Source organism: Silurus aristotelis (assembly GCF_946808225.1).
Source record: "Silurus aristotelis genome assembly, chromosome: 12".
Lineage (NCBI taxonomy): Eukaryota > Metazoa > Chordata > Actinopteri > Siluriformes > Siluridae > Silurus > Silurus aristotelis.
This window is the reverse complement of record NC_139585.1, coordinates 22,479,410-22,499,153: the sequence shown is the minus strand read 5'-3', so window position 1 is coordinate 22,499,153 and position 19,744 is coordinate 22,479,410. Positions and strand designations below refer to the sequence as shown.

Genomic DNA, 19,744 nt, shown 5'->3' with positions numbered 1-19,744 from the left:
CTGTGGCTAGCGTTGGTAACCCGGGCATCAAACAAATTTAGGTTTGTGATCCACATGTTTGATATGGAACATGTTTAACACTGAATGCCCTTCCTAATGCAACCCTCTCTATTTTTCCCGGGCTTATAACTGGTACTAAGTGCACTGGCTTGTGCAACCCCACTGGTTGGGTTACAAACTACATACAATATACAGTATATTTTGAATTGGCAGGATATTTGATTAATGTTATTTTTTTATTAGCTTAATTATAATATTTGTCAGTGTTTTATGGTGTATTTCTATAAAGATTATGAGAAGGTTCACTGTCACGGTCACCTTAGTGGCTGTAAACTAAAAATGCTCAGCATATTGTTGTGACTCATACAGCAAAATGACGAAGTCAAGGAGTCTGGAAAGAAAAAGAGATCTTGCATTAGAAAGTGTGTGTGTGTGTGTGTGTGTGTGTGTGTGTGTGTGTGTGTGTGTGTGTGTGTGTGTGTGTGTGTGGTGTGAATAATAAAGGAAAGCAATGGCAGTGATGAACTAGCATCCTCCATCACAGAAAGGAGTGTGTGTGTGCTGGGTGATTTATACTTGCATTGGCCTGAAATGAAGAAGGAGCTGTCGTAAACTGCCATCAGTAGCATTGAAAATGCACACAGACACACACACACATAAACACGCACACACAAATGCACACACATCCACCCATTTTTAACCGAATGAGCATCAACTTATATGGAAATTGGCTTTGGATAGACCTCAGATCATCAATGTGTTTCTCATGCTATAGGCAGTTAATTTTTCAAATACAAAACATAAGTAGAAACAGAGAGTGTTTTTTTAACCAAGTGTATAGGTTTTTCAATGCTTACAATTATTTGCCATGAAGCAAAATTAATTTGTAAAATTGTAGATATACAGTTTATTATCTCTGACATATTTGTGATTTGTAAATATTGCATGCAGTGGACTGGCACATATCCAGGGTGACTTTCTCCTTTATGTCTGGTGTTTTAGGGATACTAATCCACCATAACCATGAGGAAAAAATTTTACAAATATTATATTACTATATTCAGGTTTACGAACAAAATCCAACAGTAAGTGCTAAATAAAAAAATAAAAAATAAATAAAAACAGCACAGCTTTATTTTGTCGCACTTTTATATTGAATACATGTTTAACATGGGGGTAGTGGCGCATCACCCCCTCCTGTTGTTGTTCATTCCGTTTCCCACAGTGAATTGGCAATACACACAATGTTTTTGCTTATTACTTTTTGACATGGCTGCAGTTGAACCATTTATAGCTTGATTTATTATAGTGGAACACTCAAAGGGGGCAAGGTTTTCATGGTATTCATTTCCTTACCAACTTTTCTCTTTTCATTTCTCTTCCACATGACTGAAAAAAAAAAAAAACACACACATTGTATTATTAATATTAACAGGCTAACTTATTCAAATTGGCAGAGTCAAAAATGTGAAACAGGGAAAACTAATAAACATGAAATTGGACACACCTGTAAATGAAAAGGCACTTAAACACCAGTAAAGGACAGAGATGGGGACATTATATAAACAAACACATGTGACACAGAACCAGTGACGAGACGAGGTGGAGACGTTACAAAAACAAAGACGCACATGTAGGTACAAACGTGGCATGCGGCACTTCGGCGCAAAGAGAAATATTTTTCTGAAGCTGTTTATTCATGTTTCAGCAGAAACTTTGGTCCAAACCTTGTTTTTTTATTTTTTTACAAAAATAATGCACACTTTCAGACCAATTAGATTTGAGCACTCTGCTGGGTGTTATAAATATTAACTTATAGTTGATTTGTTAGGGTAGACTGTTTTGAATAATACTGTATCTCAGAAAGTTCCACTAACCTTATATTTCTATATTCCCCAAAGCTATTTTCTTATAGAACTGCACATCAAATCTAATCCCATGTTTATATAGAAAGCCTGAAACCTGCCCATGTTGCAAAAATGTCTTTGTGTCTACATAGATAAATGAAAAAAAGGAATTCCCTAATTATTTTCAAGTTTTCAGACTTCAAGCACCAGCATCCATCCCTATAACAGTCTCTTTTGGAGCAGTTGCCATGGCAACCATGTCCTATAGAGATGGTTAGCTGATGCATCTGCTCTTCCCATAGCTTTCTGGAAAGCAAGAGGTGCGAGCTCCCGAAAAGTAAATGAATCCTCCATGATAATAAACCTTTTTTTTTTTTTTAATGCCAGTGTTTTTCAACATCTTGATAAGCTTGACTATTGGATTATTAATTATTCATTTTCTGACCATTTGTAGTTTGTTGAATCTTTCTGCCATAGTGTAATGAGAATTTTTTTATTGTTCTAGCACTTTCTACTCAAACCCCAAATCTTTGTAGGATTCTGTATTTCTTGCTGGGGAACGGAACAAACAACAGTTTCTCGGTTTAACTGGTGTTTTTTCCCTAACCCCACTAGCTAATTAGCATAATGTATGTTCAACCTGCTAATATTACTGTCACTATGCTTTAAAAGAGACTTGTGAGTATAATTCTTTTAAACAGTGTACTTGTAGCCAAAAGCATGTGTGCTCTCACCAAGCGTTTTAGAATCACTGAACACATGGTGCTATAAAAGCAGTACTGGAATGCTGGGTATGTTTGCGTTCACATTCTTCTGAGTGCCCAGTGGGGTCTGATGTTTGTTTCGAGGGCTATGCGGTTAGGATAAGATCGCCAGACGTAATGTATTTCTATTAAGAAATGTTGCTTAAAGTCGTCTGTAGCAATTGTTTGTTTTGTGTGTCATAAGGGGTCTATGTGTACATCTCTGATGTACCACTATGACATAAAAAGTGCTTGTTAGAGGCTTGTGGCATGTATAAATGCTGTACTTATGTATGCTAGGAACACAGTTGCTTACCTGAAATCATCACAAACATGACAGTTGTCTTGGTTGCAGTGTAAGACTAGAGGTCAGAGTGAGCACTTTCTAAAGAATAAGCATGAAACAAAGTTTCTCACAGGGAATTATGTAAAATGCTGTTTATTAATTGGGGTTCTTTTTAGCGGCCGTTTATGTACTGTTCATATGTTAGAAAAATGAATGAAATTACATATATAGACAGGATCAAAAATACTCCAGTACGATTTGCAAGGTTCCATTGATTTACTGCACGATTTTATAGATTGACCCAGAGAACAAGAAAGGTTAGATCTTAGAGCATGTGTGTTTGTTGTGTGAATTTTGATGTTTACATTGTTGATGCCACCGGAAGCTGGCAGGAAGTGGCAATCCACACGCTGCTGTGCCATTAATTCATGGGGAAATGCCCTCAGATGCAACCGAAAGCAATCCTAATGCTCTTCTGTACGGCTGACTGGCTCCCAACAGTACCATGCGTCTGAACTGAGCCTGGCTGTGCCGGGACATTGTGGATGAGAACAGGCGAGAAGGGTGGGAGGGGTGAGGGGGGAATCGAAAAAAGAGCTGATAAGCAAGTTGACAATAAGCCTCGTGCTGGACAAATCCCAGTGTGGGAGGCCTGCCGGCATTCAAAGCCTCAACATAGCCACCACTTCCCCCTGTGGCTATTTCAGTCTAGAAGATCATGGTTACACTCATCCAACACAGAAGTCGCTAGCGCCTACAAATATGGTAAGTGCGAGGGCACGGGACAGTGGACATAGCTGAGCCAGAGATGTGTGTGCTTAGGAGGATGTTAGCTGAGCTAGCATCCCACTGAGGACAAGGACGGAAGGATGAGAGAGGAGGTGCTTCTGCAATGTGACAGGGAATCATCCGGCTGCAGCAAAACAGCATACGAACTGATTAGTCTTTCCTTGTGTGCCTTGCCTTGTTAGGTCGTGTATTTTTAGCGTCTACCATAATGCCCCTCAACTGTAGCTCGAGCTTGCAGGGATAGATAATCAAATACTCAGGTTTCACATTGGACTGCAGTCAATATGGCTGTGGAAGAGGAAGCAGAGTGCCAAGTGCTAGTAAGTGAACTTTTAAAACGTCTTTTAGTGCACCACAATGCTTAGGTCATGTGCTGCTAATGTATTTCAAGGGAGAAATATGAGCTAGGGATGGTCAGTGAATTTTTAGCATGATTTGAGTGCACGAGGACAGAAGGTTAAGCACATGTATCGTCAATAGGCATTTACCGGAATAAGGCATGACTACAGCACGCCACTGCATTGGCGGATTGAGGTTTTAAATGTGTTTCAAATGCTGGCATGGCAGAGAAGAGTGTGAGAGCTACACTGAAAAGATATGTAACTGCACGACCTTGGATTCGATAAAACTATGTTTATGCTTTAGTTGAGTTTTGAAGCATAGTCTAGAGAGTTACGATGTGGAATAGTGGTATTTTGTGTCGATCTGAGCATTAATGGGGATGAAAATGCAGCACTGTATATAGGGCTTATGACCTTTAGAATCTCTAAACATGGTGTATTGGTTAACCAGTTAGGTGATGCATCTGGAGGTTTCTAATGACAAATTGACAGTTAACTAGTACTTAATCTGATGTGCTGTTTACCACATAGATTTTACAGAATATAGATTGTAATACAGTTTGGTATAGGAATTGCTCCATGTAATAATTTCAGGGTAGAAGTCTTTTTTTTTTTTTTTTTTTTTACCATAGTGTTTTAACATTTCTAACTGGAGGCAATTAATCTCAACATTTTCCAAAATGTCTGGGAATTGCTTGGAAACCCAGCGAAACCTTTTATCCTGAAGACTTTTCTTTGTCTGAAAAATGGCTGACACTGGCAACTCCTTCTAAAAAGACTAAATAAATGTCCATCATTATCGTCCAACAAACATCAATAATACCACACGTTTGGAATCTGTTTTGTGTTGGGTTTTATTTGTGTCCAGGTATAAACTGCTTTGATATGAGCAATATTGTATTAGATTGTGCAAAGCCTCTGATTTTCTTTGCAGCGCATGCTACTGTCTGAGCCATGCTGCTATATAAAATTTAACACATTCTGACCAATCAGACTTGGGAATACAACAACAGTGTGAGATCATTTTTGAATTGTGTGGGAACGTATGCTGTAAAAATGGATGGTTGTATGGTGTTTTTTAAATGTCTGTTATAGGCAGGCTAACAATATGGAAATGTTGTTTTTTTTTAACAAACAATTGGTATTTAAAAATGTTGCTAAAACATTACAAAAGCTCATATACTGACTATCATAGAAACAAAGAGATTTACAATAAAGCATTTTTTTATCTGGGTTGACAGCAGTTATGTTATTTATGTAGTGCTGAATAAGTATTTGTTTTCTGTTGTCGGCCAGTATATACATTATATGGACAAAAGTATTCAACCATATATATATATATATATATATATATATATATATATATATATATATATATATATATATATATATATATATATATATATATATATATATATATATATATTAGGTTTTTTTTTCCTTCACTTGAACTAAGAAAGCCAAACCTGTTCCAGCATGACAATCATCCTGAACACAAATTGATCTCAAATAAGATATTTATTACATGGTTGAAGAGAGAAAGCTCTTGACTGGCCTGCTATAGAGCTCTGACCTCTGCCCTTTTGAACACTGAATTGGAACACTGATTGCACCCCAGGCCTCCTTGCCCTACATCATTGCCAGACTTTACTAACTCCCTTGTGTTTGAATGAGCACAAAACACCACAACTGCACCCCCAAAATCTAGTGGAACATCTGGGATGTTCAAAATGCATATAGAATCTCATGGCCAGGTGTCCACGAATGTTTGTCCATATGCTGTAGAATAAGTGTTAAGGTGGTTGGATCATAAGCAAATTTGCCATTAGTACTATGAAGGATTCCGATTTTTTTTTATCAATTGAGTGTAGAAAATAACCAGTGAATAAATGATAGAAGTAGAAATGGTAGAAAAAAATGGTTAAAATTAGGTATTCCTAGATATGCTAAACGGTACCAATCACATCACTTAGAATGATCATATTTTGACCTGTTATAAGTCGGAGGATGTTCAGAATGTGATGCACACTATATCCCATTCATCTATGGAAGTATGGCTGTGTGGATTTGTGTTTATTCAGCCGAGGTCAGGTACTGGGTGAGGGTACCTGGGGTGTAATCAGCATTTTAGTTCATGATAAAAGTGTTTGTTAAGGTCGGGTTTTTCTACACCATCCTTGGCAAACCAGGTCTTCTTAGTGCTCGCTTTTTTTTCAACGGCATTGTCATTCTCAATCAGATTTGGGCCTCGAATGACGCTAAAGCATTAAAAGACTGTAAGACTGTACAATTGTGTGCTTCCAACTTTATGGCACCACTTCGCTGAAGACCCATATATGGGAGTGGAGAACAGGTGTCATTATACTGTTGGTCATGCAGTGTTGTGTAGCTAATCTAAAGGCTGCATGATCACAGCTGACATTATTCTAATGCTTTAATGATAGAGCTGTGATTATAAAAAAAGATTAAACTACATTCTGCTTGCTTTATCAATTAATCAAAAAATGAGGTATCATCAGCATGGAGCTTTCTACATGTAATAAAGCATTAATGCAATGGCACTCAATAATTCGTCCACCGGTGAGCGGGTCACCTTACTGCCATCTCAACTCATGACCTTTTCTTTTGCGATATACGATACTCATCTGAGACAGTAGAATACAGGGCATATGTGTTAGAGCTCCTAAATTCTCAATCTATGTTCCATGAGCAAGTGCAGGCTCACTGTTATCTGAGTCTGCTGTGATTGTGAGTGTATGTGGTGTGTCAGTCAACAGCTTTATCTCTCCATAGAGGCCTTTACTGAGGCAACCATACCAAAAAACCCAAAAAAACAACAGCACGTGAACTGCATCTAAGCAAATGTAAATATCTTAAATATAATCAAATAAATATCATTATTATTATTATTTTATTATAAGATTATAAACCCTATTTCAAGTAATTTTTACTCATGTCTTGTTCTTTCTGTAAATCATTTTGCTTTTATTTTTAGAATGAAGCAAATCTACCAATAGAACAAGTAAACTACAAGCTTTAAAGGAGTAATAATGTCCAGAAATAGGTGTAAAGATATTTTCACTTTCTACAATTATAGTGTGTTTTAAGGCACTGCTAAATGAAATATTTTAAATCTGATTAAAAAACACTGCTTTTAAAAGCAGTAAATTAGACAATATGTGCTCACATTTGAATTTATTTTGACACATGCCTCATGAATCGGTGTATAAGCCTAATGATTAATACCTGGAAAAATTGTTTATGTATAACACCACATGTATATTCTTAAAAGGTAGTTTTTTTCTTAAAAGGTAATTTTGTTTTTTTACATAGTTCTTCTAGCTATTACATTCCGATATGTTCGAAATGGTGTAATCTAAAATAAAATCAGGTTGCTTACATATGCACCAAAAAAAAAAAAAAAAAAAAAGTTTTGTAAGCGGATGAGTCCAAATTTTAAATTTTATGGTTTTAACAGAGGAACTTATGTAAGACGGTAAACAAGACAATGACACAAAGTATACGCCCAAACTCTGTAAGTGGGATTTAGAAAGCAAACAGTCAGCTGAAGTGTTATCTGTAATGGATTGGCCTGCCCACGCATTGCACTTAAAGCCATTGTATTGCTCTGGGATGTATTAGATTACAAGGTCAGAAAGAAATGTCCAACTAAGCCACACTAGTGAATATGTGTGTGTGTGTGTGTGTGTGTGTGTGTGTGTGTGTGTGTGTGTGTGTGTGTGTGTGTGTGTGGTGTCTGTGAGACAGAGAGTGAGATATGAAATATCTTGAGTGGCCTGTTATAGAGCTACGATCCCAATCTTTGTGAACTTTAAGATGGGCCTCTTCACCCTATCAGTATATGACTTTACAAAATCTGAATGCTGAAATCTCCATAACCATCCATCCATCCATCTTCTCCCGCTTATCCGAGGCCAGGTCGCGGGGGCAGCAGTCTAAGCAAAGATGCCCAGACTTCCCTCTCCCTAGCCACTTCTTCCAGCTCTTCCGGGGGGACACCAAGGCGTTCCCAGGCCAGCCGGGAGACATAGTTCCCAGGAAGGCATCCAGGAGGCATCCGGAACAGATGCCCGAGCCACCTCAGCGGACCCCTCTCGATGTGGAGGAGCAGCGGATCTACTCTGAGCTCCTCCCGAGTGACCGAGCTTCTCACCCTATCTCTAAGGGATCGCCCAGCCACCCTGCGGAGAAAGCTCATTTCGGCCGCCTGTATCCGGGATCTTGTCCTTTCGGTCATGACCCAGAGCTCATGACCATAGGTGAGAGAAGGAACGTAGATTGACCGGTAAATCGAGAGTTTCGCCTTGCGGCTCATCTCTTTCTTCACCACGACAGACCGGTACATCGACCGCATTACTGCAGAAGCTGCACCGATCCGTCTGTCAATCTCCCGTTCGACCCTTCCCTCACTCGTGAACAAAACCCCAAGATACTTAAACTCCTCCACTTGCGGCAGGAACTCCCCACCAACCTGAAGTGGGCAAGCCACCCTTTTCCGACTGAGGACTATGGCCTCGGATTTGGAGGTGCTGATTCTCATCCCAGCCGCTTCACACTCGGCTGCAAACCGTCCCAGTGCATGCTGAAGGTCCTGGTTTGATGAAGCCAACACGACAACATCATCTGCAAAGAGCAGAGACGAAATCGTGTCGTCACCAAACCGGACACCCTCCGGCCCCTGGCTGCGCCTAGAAATTCTGTCCATAAAAATTATGAACAGAACCGGTGACAAAGGGCAGCCCTGCCGGAGTCCAACATGCACCGGGAACAAGTCTGACTTACTGCTGGCAATGCGAACCAAGCTCCTGCATCGGTCGTACAGGGACCGGACAGCCCTTAGTAAAGGGCCCCGGACCCTATACTCCCGGAGCACCCTCCACAGGCCGCCGCGAGGGACACAGTCGAATGCCTTTTCCAAATCCACAAAACACATGTGGACTGGTTGGGCAAACTCCCATGAACCCTCCAGCACCCTGTAGAGGGTATAGAGCTGGTCCAGTGTTCCAGGGCCTGGACGAAAACCACACTGTTCCTCCTGAATCCGAGGTTCTACTATCGGTACCCTGGCATAGACATTCCCAGGTAGGCTGAGAAGTGTGATCCCCCTATAGTTGGAACACACCCTCCGGTCCCCCTTCTTAAAAAGAGGGACCACCACCCCGGTCTGCCATTCCAGAGGCACTGTCCCCGACCGCCACGCGATGCTGCAGAGGCGTGTCAGCCAAGACAGCCCCACAACATCCAGAGACTTAAGGTACTCAGGGCAGATCTCATCCACCCCCGGTGCCTTGCCACTGAGGAGTTTCTTTACTACCTCAGTGACTTCAGCTTGGGTGATGGACGAGTCCGCCTCTGAGCCCTCAGCCTCTGCTTCCTCAATGGAAGACGTGACGGCGGGATTTAGGAGATCCTCGAAGTATTCCTTCCACCGTCCAACGACATCCCCAGTTGAGGTCAACAGCTCCCCACCTCTACTGTAAACAGCATTGGTAGGGCACTGCTTCCCTCTCCTGAGGCGCCGGACGGTTTGCCAGAATCTCTTCGAGGCCAGCCGATAGTCCTTCTCCATGGCCTTACCAAACTCCTCCCAGGCCCGAGTTTTTGCCTCGACAACCACCCGGGCTGCAGTTCGCTTGGCCTGCCGGTACCCGTCAGCTGCCTCAGGAGTCCCACAAGCCAACCAGGCCCGACAGTACTCCTTCTTCAGCTTGACGGCATCCCTTTCTTCCGGTTTCCACCACCGGGTTCGGGGATTGCCGCCTCGACAGGCACCGGAGACCTTACGGCCACAGCTCCGAGCGGCCGCTTCGACAATGGAGGTGGAGAACATGGTCCACTCGGACTCAATATCTCCGGCCTCCCTCGGGATCCAGTCAAAGCTCCGCCGGAGGTGGGAGTTGAAGATCTCTCTGACAGGAGACTCAGCCAAACGTTCCCAGCAGACCCTCACAGTACGCTTGGGTCTGCCGAGTCTGTCCAGCTTCCTCCCCCGCCATCGGATCCAACTCACCACCAGGTGGTGATCAGTTGACAGCTCCGCCCCTCTCTTTACCCGAGTGTCCAAGACATACGGCCCCAGGTCAGATGAAACGACCACAAAGTCGATCATCGACCTACGGCCTAGGGTGTCCTGGTGCCACGTGCACTGATGGACACCCTTATGCTTGAACATGGTGTTCGTTATGGACAAACTGTAACTAGCACAGAAGTCCAATAACTGAACACCGCTCGGGTTCAGATCAGGGGGGCCGTTCCTCCCAATCACGCCCCTCCAGGTGTCACTGTCGCTGCCTACGTGAGCATTGAAGTCTCCTAGTAGAATGACGGAGTCCCCAGTCGGAGCACTGTCCAGCACCCCTCCCAGAGACCCCAAGAAGGCCGGGTACGCTATACTGCCATTTGGCCCGTAGGCACACACGACAGTGAGAGACCTATCCCCGACCCGTAGGCGCAGGGAAACGACCCTCTCATTCACCGGGGTAAACTCCAACACATGGCGGCTGAGCTGGGGGGCTATAAGCAAACCCACACCAGCCCGACGCCTTTCACCATGGGCAACTCCAGAGTGGTGAAGAGTCCATCCTCTCTTGAGGAGTGTGGTTCCAGAGCCCAGGCCGTGCGTAGAGGTGATCCCGACTATCTCTAGTCGGAACCTCTCAACCTCACGCACAATCTCAGGCTCCTTCCCCGCCAGCGAGGTGACATTCCACGTCCCTAGAGCTAGCTTCCGTGTCCAGGGATCGGGTTGTCGAGGCCCCCGCCTTCAAATGCTGCCCGATCCTCTCAGCACCAGCCCCTTACGGTCCCTCCTGCAGGTGGTGAGCCCACTGAAAGGCGGCCCCACCTCGCTCCTTCGGGCTGAGCCCGGCCGGACCCCGTGGGGGAAGGCCCGGCCACCAGGCGCTCGCATACGAGCCCCTACCCCGGGCCTGGCTCCAGGGTGGGGCCCCGGCTGCGCCATACCGGGCGACGTCACGGTCCTTGGTCTACCATTTCTCATAAGGGGTTTTGAACCGCTCTTAGTCTGACCCGTCGCCTTAACCATATTCCAAAATCTAGTGGAATATCCTTCAAGATGAGTGAGGATTATAAGAGCAAATGAAGACTGAATGCAAAAGCCTTGTGATATCTGTTATTCTATTATGCAGACTTTTGCTGTGAAGTAGAAATGCAACATAGTAAATCTGCTTTGTTATTGTCTCTAATGTCCAGCAAATGACTCACTGGGAGTAAAATCATTACACTATTCGCATGTTTTTGGGCTGAAAAAAAGTGAATTTGTCCAAAGTATAGGTTTTAATAAAAAGGTTCAAATAGAAGAATAAGTCTTGTCTTAGAGAAAGATAGAGAGAAAGAGAGGCAGTATGCTTGACTTAAGGAAGAACACCCACACACTGCGGAGGACCAACCTTTACTGTAGAATGCGCAGACAAAAGCATATGATATAGGAGTGAACAGTGTTTGATTAATACACGAGTGCATTAGTTGTATGGTGCAAAGTGTCGTAGTGTGTGTTCATGTGTGAAAGGGTGTGTCGGTAATCTTTACTCTGTTACAGCACTGCAGCAACCACGGATCACCCCCCACCCTCTCTTTCTGTGTGTGTGTGTGTGTGTGTGTGTGTGTGTGCGTACATGCTGACTCGCTTGTTTGTCTGGCTTTCCACAGGCCACACCTTCTCACTCTCTTGTGAGACCCTTGTGGATGCTTTTCTGTACAGCAATGGAAAGAATGTTCCCAATGCAAAAACGCTGGGCTTCGAGCATCGACTGCTTTCACAAAACACACACACACACACACACACACACACACACACACACACACACACACACACATACTCCGAGCTTGCAGTTCTCTTACCAAAGGGTATTCATGTTCGCCGCTGCAGTTGTTTATGCCATTCGAGAAATAATGTGGGGAAATACATGTCTTTTGTCCTGAATTAGATTTTGTGCATCCAGAAAGCTTTGAATTTCTTTTTTTCAACAGAAAATGCTGTGTAATAATATTCTGATCATGTAGTACACAGTAAGTGTAAGAACATATAACATATAGCTTGTCCTCTAAGAGTCTATGAGTAAAATTAACTTTTTAAAGCTAATTGCTGTGTTTACTTTTGTGAAACATCCGTGAAGCAAGTTCTTGGTGTCAGAGGTCCCCAACCACCTGGTCCTGTAAAATAAGTTGCTACCAGGTTGCAAGAAACTTCTGGGAAATTCCACTATTATTTATTGTGCATTTTGCCCTTTAAAAGCCACTATCCAAATGTACATATGGTACGGACTGATTTATATAGAACACAAAAGTGTTGGAGACCCCTGACTTTGTAGAAGCACTTTTTAATGTGTTTACTATGGAAACAATAATGTATTACAGTGAGCATAGTAGTGTCTAAATCTGCTCAGGTATAAATGTAGGTAATAGTCACAGGCATCAGTGAAACTGTAATGAATGGCCATTCGATAACACCCAGATAATGATGGTTTCCCTTTTGAGTCTGGTTCCCCTTAAGCTTTCTTCCTCATGCTACCTCAGGGAGCTTTTCCTTGCCACTGGCTTGCTCATTAGGGATAAACTTAAAATGCATTGCATTGTTATATATATTGTTATATGCATTGAACTTATACATTCTTTTATACAACTTCATAACCATTTTATCTCTGTAAAGTTGCTTTGATACAATGTCCATTGTTAAAAGCTCTATACAAATCAAAATTAATTGAATGGAAATGTGGACACTAGCCAGATAACGTTTATACATGTGACTTTGAGAAAACCACACCACAGTTTAAATCTTTATCCAAACACTTTCTGTATTCTTGTCTAAGACAAATTATTTAATTACCACAGACATCATCAGGTGAGGATCAAGATGCTTTTTAGTTTAGGTTAAGGAATACAGGACACAGGACTGGGCCTTAATGTGCCCTGTGGTCAATTTAATCCATTGAAGATTTGTCCATCTCTAGTGTACACTCCTTTACAAGAGTGTAAAATGTCTCAATCTGATTGGTCACTAAGTGTATATTGTTTTCATACTATAATGCAAGCAGTTCTGGCTGTAACGGACAACAGGTTTTTATATGAAACTAATTATTGTGGTGTAAGTGGAATAAAACTACAAAACATGATAATACATTGAAAAGGTGGCAGCACTCAGCTTACACCTCAAGCTGCATCACATCACCACGGCTGCATTATTTAATTGTAATTGCACAGCCTGTTATGTGTTATTTTTTATGTTCCACTTGGCATCTCATATGGTTTAACCTGTGGTAGACAGGAAGAATTATTTTTTTTTGATTCTTACTGTAATTTAGAAGAGAATCATTTTTTGAAAGTTATTTATTTTGGACTTCACTACATTTTAATGTGTAATATAGTATAACTCAACTATATTCCAGAAAGGCATGTAATTCCTGGGAACTTTGAAACATAAATTGCATTTAAATAAGAACTTGGCACAAGACCACAGGCATAACTCCATGCTTTTTACATTACATTTATGAAATTTGGCAGACGCCCTTATCCAGAGGAACTTACAATGATCTTATTTATACATCCAAGCAATTGAGGGTTAAGGGCCTTGCACAAGGGGCCAACAGTGGCAGCTTTGAGGTGCTGGGATTTGAGATCACCACTTTTTGATCAGAAGTCCAACTTCTTAACCAATGAGCTACCACTTTGTGCATAAATAGTGTGTGAAATACAGGTTTTAATGTTTGTCTGTAATATTAGAAACCTCTCTCCTTTCAAAAAATTAAGATGTGCAGAAGAATGGATGCATCAAATTGCATAAGTGAAAGTATGGTTCCACTAGATCATTACTTTTATTTTTACTGAAGTCATATTTGAACAGGGGATTTGTGCTATTAGTTAAGTACAAGAATGATGTACAATACTGGGTTTAATTGAGGTTAACTATTTGCCTCGTTTTATAAAGATGTTTACAAAATCTTGGAAAGATCCAAATAATGCTGGACCATTGATCAGAGTTAGTTGCATGATATATGAAGCTGAGTCCCATTAACATTTCTTTCCAGTCACAAGATAGCATTTTGTTATACCTTTTTTTGGGCAAATTCCTTATTTGTGTGAGTCAAAACACAATCTAAGCTTAAATGGAACAGGGGGCTCATCTTGAATTTGTACTCACAACGTTACAGTCTCTAGTACAGAGCTCTACCTGCAAAGCTGAAATACAAACTAGATTTTCCCTGATGCAATATGAGCATCATCTTCCACTAATGCACTAGATTGTACTGTAGCAGCATGGAAAGTCTTGTTTTTTTTTTACACAGTGTGGGTGTGGGCTCATATGGGCTATCTGCAGTGCATTTGCTCATCTCATTGCAGTGGAAATCCCCCTGTAGAAATATGTCCTTTACATCCCATTGTCTTTCAGCAGTCGACATTTTTATAGTACTTTGCTTCCAATGTTTCGCTCGCATCAATCTTCCAGCTCTCACTGCTCTAGTTTATTAAAAATGTCAGGCTGCATGTGTAACAAGCACTGGAGGGCTCGTGGAAAAATCTGAGTGTGGTATCATATACAGAAAACCTAAGACATCATCAACATACAGCTTATGTGTTTGTGTGATATTTGTGTTTATTCGTTATTACATCATCAGGAAGTGACAGAGAACGTGTTATAGTTAAATAATATGATAAAAATTTGGCATAAGAAATACATACAATTTACAGCAATCTCTCTCTCCCAGGCATCAAGATTTCTGGCTCACAGACATGGGTTTACTGTATGTGTTTCTATATTGGAAATTATGTTTTGTAAGATGGAGTGTGTCTGTGTTTTGCAGACTGACACCAATGCCAGCTATTTGCGAGCAGCCCGGGCTGGAAACCTGGAGAAGGCCCTCGATTACCTGAAGTCTGGGGTTGAAATCAACATCTGCAACCAGGTCAGTTATACTTTGCTTTTACAAATCAAGCTGTTCTGAAACTCGACGTACTGTGAAACATTGACTATACAGTACATAATATAGCCACTAGGTAAGAACTTCTGATCCATACAACAGAAAAATATATTCCGGCTTTATTAACCTTTTTTATTACCACATGAATGTAAATAAGTATATATTTCGAAGCTAACAGTCATAGCATGTAGCGGGACAAGCAAGTGTCTAAAGCAATAAAAAGCTATAGCAGATTTTGCAAGATGCTCAGTAAATCTTACCATCCAGGTTCCCTTTAAAACCTATATAAAATTGTAAAATGCTTTTTAAAGCAAGGTTTAAAAACACACTCATTTTTGATTTTTAAATATATTACTCACTGTTGTGGCTCTTGAGTGTAAATTTGTTTGATGTAAAAATAATAATAATTGTATTATTTTTGAAGACTTTGTAACTTTACAGCATTTCTTGCATTGTAAACATTCTCTTTATTACCAATTAAGATAATAGCTTAATAGTGCAGTATGGGGTAAACAGCCAAGTCCACACTCAGGCCAAAGTCAAAAGGAGTCTGATTTTATTTTTCTCTTTTGTCTGAAGAGGCAGGTTTTCAGCCAAAACAAACTGACTGATGTGGTGAACAGGAGCTGAATTTAACAGAAATAACTTGTCACTCTCTGGCAAATTTGTCAGATATACAATACATGGTCAATGAGATCTGTATGTGCTTTTTGAATCCCTCATTCCACATTTAGTCCCCTTTTGTTTGTTATACCATCATCCACTCTTCAAGGAAGATGTTGCACTAGATTTTGCAGTGTGATTGGAGAGATTTGTGCTTAGTTAGCTATAAGGGTGTTAGTAAAGTCTGGTATTGATGTAGGGGGTGGAGGCATGAGGTGCAGTCAGCATTTAAATTTATCCCAAAGCGAATAAAAGGGCGATTTAATGCTATCGCATATAAAGACTTTTTATACAATTGTGTGCTTCCAAATTTTGTGGTTACATATTTAGGAATAACTACATATGGCTAGAAGAGACAGGTATCCCAGTACTTTTGTCCATATAGAGTACCTACAGAAGCCTTAAATGCCAATGCATTAATTTTTTTTCTTTATTTTTTTTCTCATGGATGACTTCATTTTCATGAGATTATAATGTCATTTGCTATTGACATTATGCATGTGATACTTCAGAGATAAGATAAGATATATCTTTATTCGTCCCACAGTGGGAAAATTTCTGATGTATGTTAATTCATACCTTACAGTTATGCACAGCAGGGGTTCGCAAACCTCTTTCAGTCAGTGGTCCTTTCAAGTTGAGAAAAAAAAAATATTAGGCTAGTTACTGGAGCTTGTTTGTTTAGATTCTCTAAATTATGCATTTGATAGTGGTTGGTTGTTGGACAATAGTGTGCATGTTGCCAGTCACTGACAGGCATTGAGCTTTTTCATACCGACTGAGTCCCTGAAAACAATTAAAATTAATTTCTTCATCCCTGCTGGAATGGCACTTAGCTTTTTCTGCTTCTAGATCCAACAAGATGCTATGGCAAGTGGACAAAAAATATCTAGAAAGAATTTCTGTATACCGTATTTTTCGGACTATAAGCTGCTACTTTTTACCCAAGTTTTGAACAACGAAGCGGCTATAAATTTTTCTTGGGTTTTTCCTGGTTTCACAAACTTCAAACCAAAAACGTTACGGGTTAGTCAAAGAAACTTAGAAATCAGCATCACAAAATAATAAACACATATTCCTCGGTCTTGCACACATGCAGTGGCAGGCCATTTTCCAAAATACCGCTATGGTCCTAAAAGAAGCGCAACATATTTCATCCGTTACACCGTTACACGTGTCTTTTGTTAAAGCCTGTGTAAAGTTCATTAGTTTTCAGTGTAGACTGAAGTTTGGCTTATAGACAGGTGAGGCTTATTTATGTTCAAAATAAAAATATTTGTAAAATTCAGTGGGTGCGGCTTATATTTGGGTGCGTTTAATAGTCCTGAAATTACGGTACTGTGTATATGTGAATTTTTAAGCGGGTTTTTTTAATTTTGGGAAGCCTAATAGTGACAAGAAATCAGTGATTTGGAAATAAAACCAGTTAGTTCCTAGATAAATGTCAGAATTTGAGAATGGTTATTTTCAGGACCTGCTGTAGTGTATTATATCAAAGCCTCAAACAGAAGCCTAAAACAGTTGGAAAGCTGGACCTTAAAAATTGAGGTGTAAAAGAAAAATTTAAACATTGTTGTTTTACAAACTCGCCATAAATTGTGTCTTTGTGTCATTGTAGTGTAATTAGTCTTAACAGTGGTCATGCCACTACTGTTTTAAATCAAGTAGCTTATAATTACTTGATCAATTTTATACCGTAACACTATTGAGTTTAGTTATTCAGAAGGTGTAGTTAGTGTTATTTAAAGGTTAGTAATTTAACTTTTGCAAAACCAATGGTGCTCACATTTTACACAGGGGGATTTTTCCTGGAAATGGTTTGGGTCACTTAGTGCTGGGGAAGGGAAATTGTAATTTTAATTTGGCAGTTGTTCAACTTTAACTACATCACTGCAGTTTATAACTGGTGCCTGGAAAAGTAATTCTGATGAATTTAGCTGGCTTTATATCCCAAAATCTAAACAAACAGTGCCACATTATGATTATGTCTGTTACATGAGGTTCAAATCTGACTGCTCAAATGAAAGTGAGAGGTTTTTAAAAATTCAACACTCACTTAATAACAGTCCAGGATAGTACATAAGTATGCAATATGATACGAAAGACTTGTTTGCTTGTCAGTGTAGACTCATTAATAGCTAGTAAGTGGTTTTGATGATTGAATTATTATTATTATATAGGACAAATATAAATACATTCTACAGCCTCACCTTTTTGTTTGTTTCTCTGTGCGTTCAGAATGGCCTGAATGCTCTTCATCTCGCTGCCAAAGAAGGCCATGTGGAGATGGTGGCACAGCTTATTAAACTCGGAGCCTCCGTGGATGCGGCAACAAAGGTAGGCACAAAGGGTGCTGTGAGAAAATCCACTTCCCACCAATACACATACACACACACCATATATTACAGTGAGAGCATTTTTTTACTGGAGGCTAGCGTAATGAGTTTAGCTGTCGGTGGCTTTGCTGCCTCTGCAAATTTCCAAACTCGATGTTATGGACAACACTCCTAAAACGTAGAGGCCATTTTTAAGCTGAGGAAATAGTCTCTCAGTAAAACTCCTTCCATAACAATGATATTGCACAGACTTCCAAAACCTCATGGCTTATTTCCGTGTTGGTTAATAATCACTGGCCAGTATTCTTATTCTCTTTCTTTTTTCTTTTTTTTTGTCAAATGGACCGAACACAAGAACACAGCAGTTTTATTACGCTGATATGTCAGCACATAAGGGTTGAGCAGTCTGAGTTTTCTGTCACAAACTGCTTTTATTTCATCGTTTATCAAAATTTCACCTCTCACAAATGAATTGAATGAATAGTTAAGATGAATTTCTTAGATGATTGGGGAACCCGGATTGCTTTCTCCTACACCCACATTAGTTTAGCTCACATAGCGCTTTACAAGGGGACTGATGAGACTAATGCAGGAGAAGGGTTTACTGACAATACAATACTAAACAAAAAACATATCCTCCTCAGCACAAGAACCTAGACAAGCACTTAAAAATTATTAGGAAACTTTAAAACTGGGTGTCATGAGGAGGCAGTGAGTACAGTCACTGTTTCAGAGCTCCAGGTACCCTACATCAGTAAAGAGATTAGGTTACAGCCCTTGTGTATGGAGTATTATGTGATTTTCCTCTGGGTTCTTCTTTGTTCCTGATTTGCCAAGAGGTAGATGCTTGGACTAGCATCCCTTCTAGCACATATTCCCACCCCACACCTTAATATTAGCCATGACCCTAAATGGGATACAGAAATTGCTAAAGATGTCGAGAACAATTATAATGTAAAAGCAAAGGAGAAAACAAATGATAGGATTTTCTTGGGAAAAGGGAATTAATGCAAGGCAAAGAACTCATTAGGGTGCAAGACTGAACCCTTTTCAGAGTAAGTTCAGTATGATGTGATTGTGGTTTAGTGAAGGAAAAGCTAGGCTGGGTGTGCCAGACAGGATAGAGACAGCACAGACAGGTAATACAGGGACTCCGATGTCCCATGCATTAAACAATGGACCCATGTAAGTTCCTTCAAAAATAAAGTTGTCAAAAATTTTACTAGTTTTTCATAACTGATAAAATTAAACACGTCATAGTAGTGGATTGGTCATGAAAATAACTCATAGAACTTTATTAAATCGAATGTTATATACAGAAAGCTGTGAAAGTTAATGAGAAACGACAGCACTAGTGGGTTGCTCCTAGCCGTGAGGCTATTAGCAGAAAAATAGAAAGCATTAAACATTTAGCTTGTGTGTTTGTGCCCACAGAAAGGAAACACGGCTCTGCATATCGCCTCCCTGGCTGGGCAGACTGATGTGGTCAGAGAGCTGGTGAATAATGGAGCCAATGTCAATGCACAGTCTCAGGTAAGAGCCAGGTTCAAAACAGGAAACTGGATCGAGTTTTCTAACAAGTAGTGCATGTTGTACATGTAGAGGTATTTTGTCTTTAACAAGTAGATGTTTTTTTTTTTTTAGCATGTGCACTTCCTACAGAGCCATTTTTAATTAGCAATAGACATGCTATAGATGTTTTACCTTTCGTATTTACTTTTGAGTTTCCTTCAGCAATTGGATTTCCTATAGACTTGTTTTTTCTTAATGAAGTGCACTTCTGT

At 40.4% G+C, this 19,744-nt stretch overlaps 1 protein-coding gene across 50 annotated transcripts in view; it reads left to right on the top strand.

Annotated features, from left to right (window-relative positions):
• The window catches only part of ank3b (ankyrin 3b), a 167,492-nt gene that overhangs the window by 79,215 nt on the left and 68,533 nt on the right, over positions 1–19,744 (top strand). For 48 of the 50 annotated variants that reach the window (XM_083556844.1, XM_083556845.1, XM_083556855.1 and 45 more), the window contains exons 2-4: positions 14,845–14,946; positions 17,863–17,961; positions 19,395–19,493. In XM_083556844.1, the coding sequence (XP_083412970.1) occupies positions 14,845–14,946; positions 17,863–17,961; positions 19,395–19,493 (300 nt within the window). Of the gene's footprint in view, positions 1–3,682; positions 3,986–14,844; positions 14,947–17,862; positions 17,962–19,394; positions 19,494–19,744 lie in introns of those variants that run through there. The other 2 variants (XM_083556857.1, XM_083556850.1) reach the window with 2 other exon arrangements.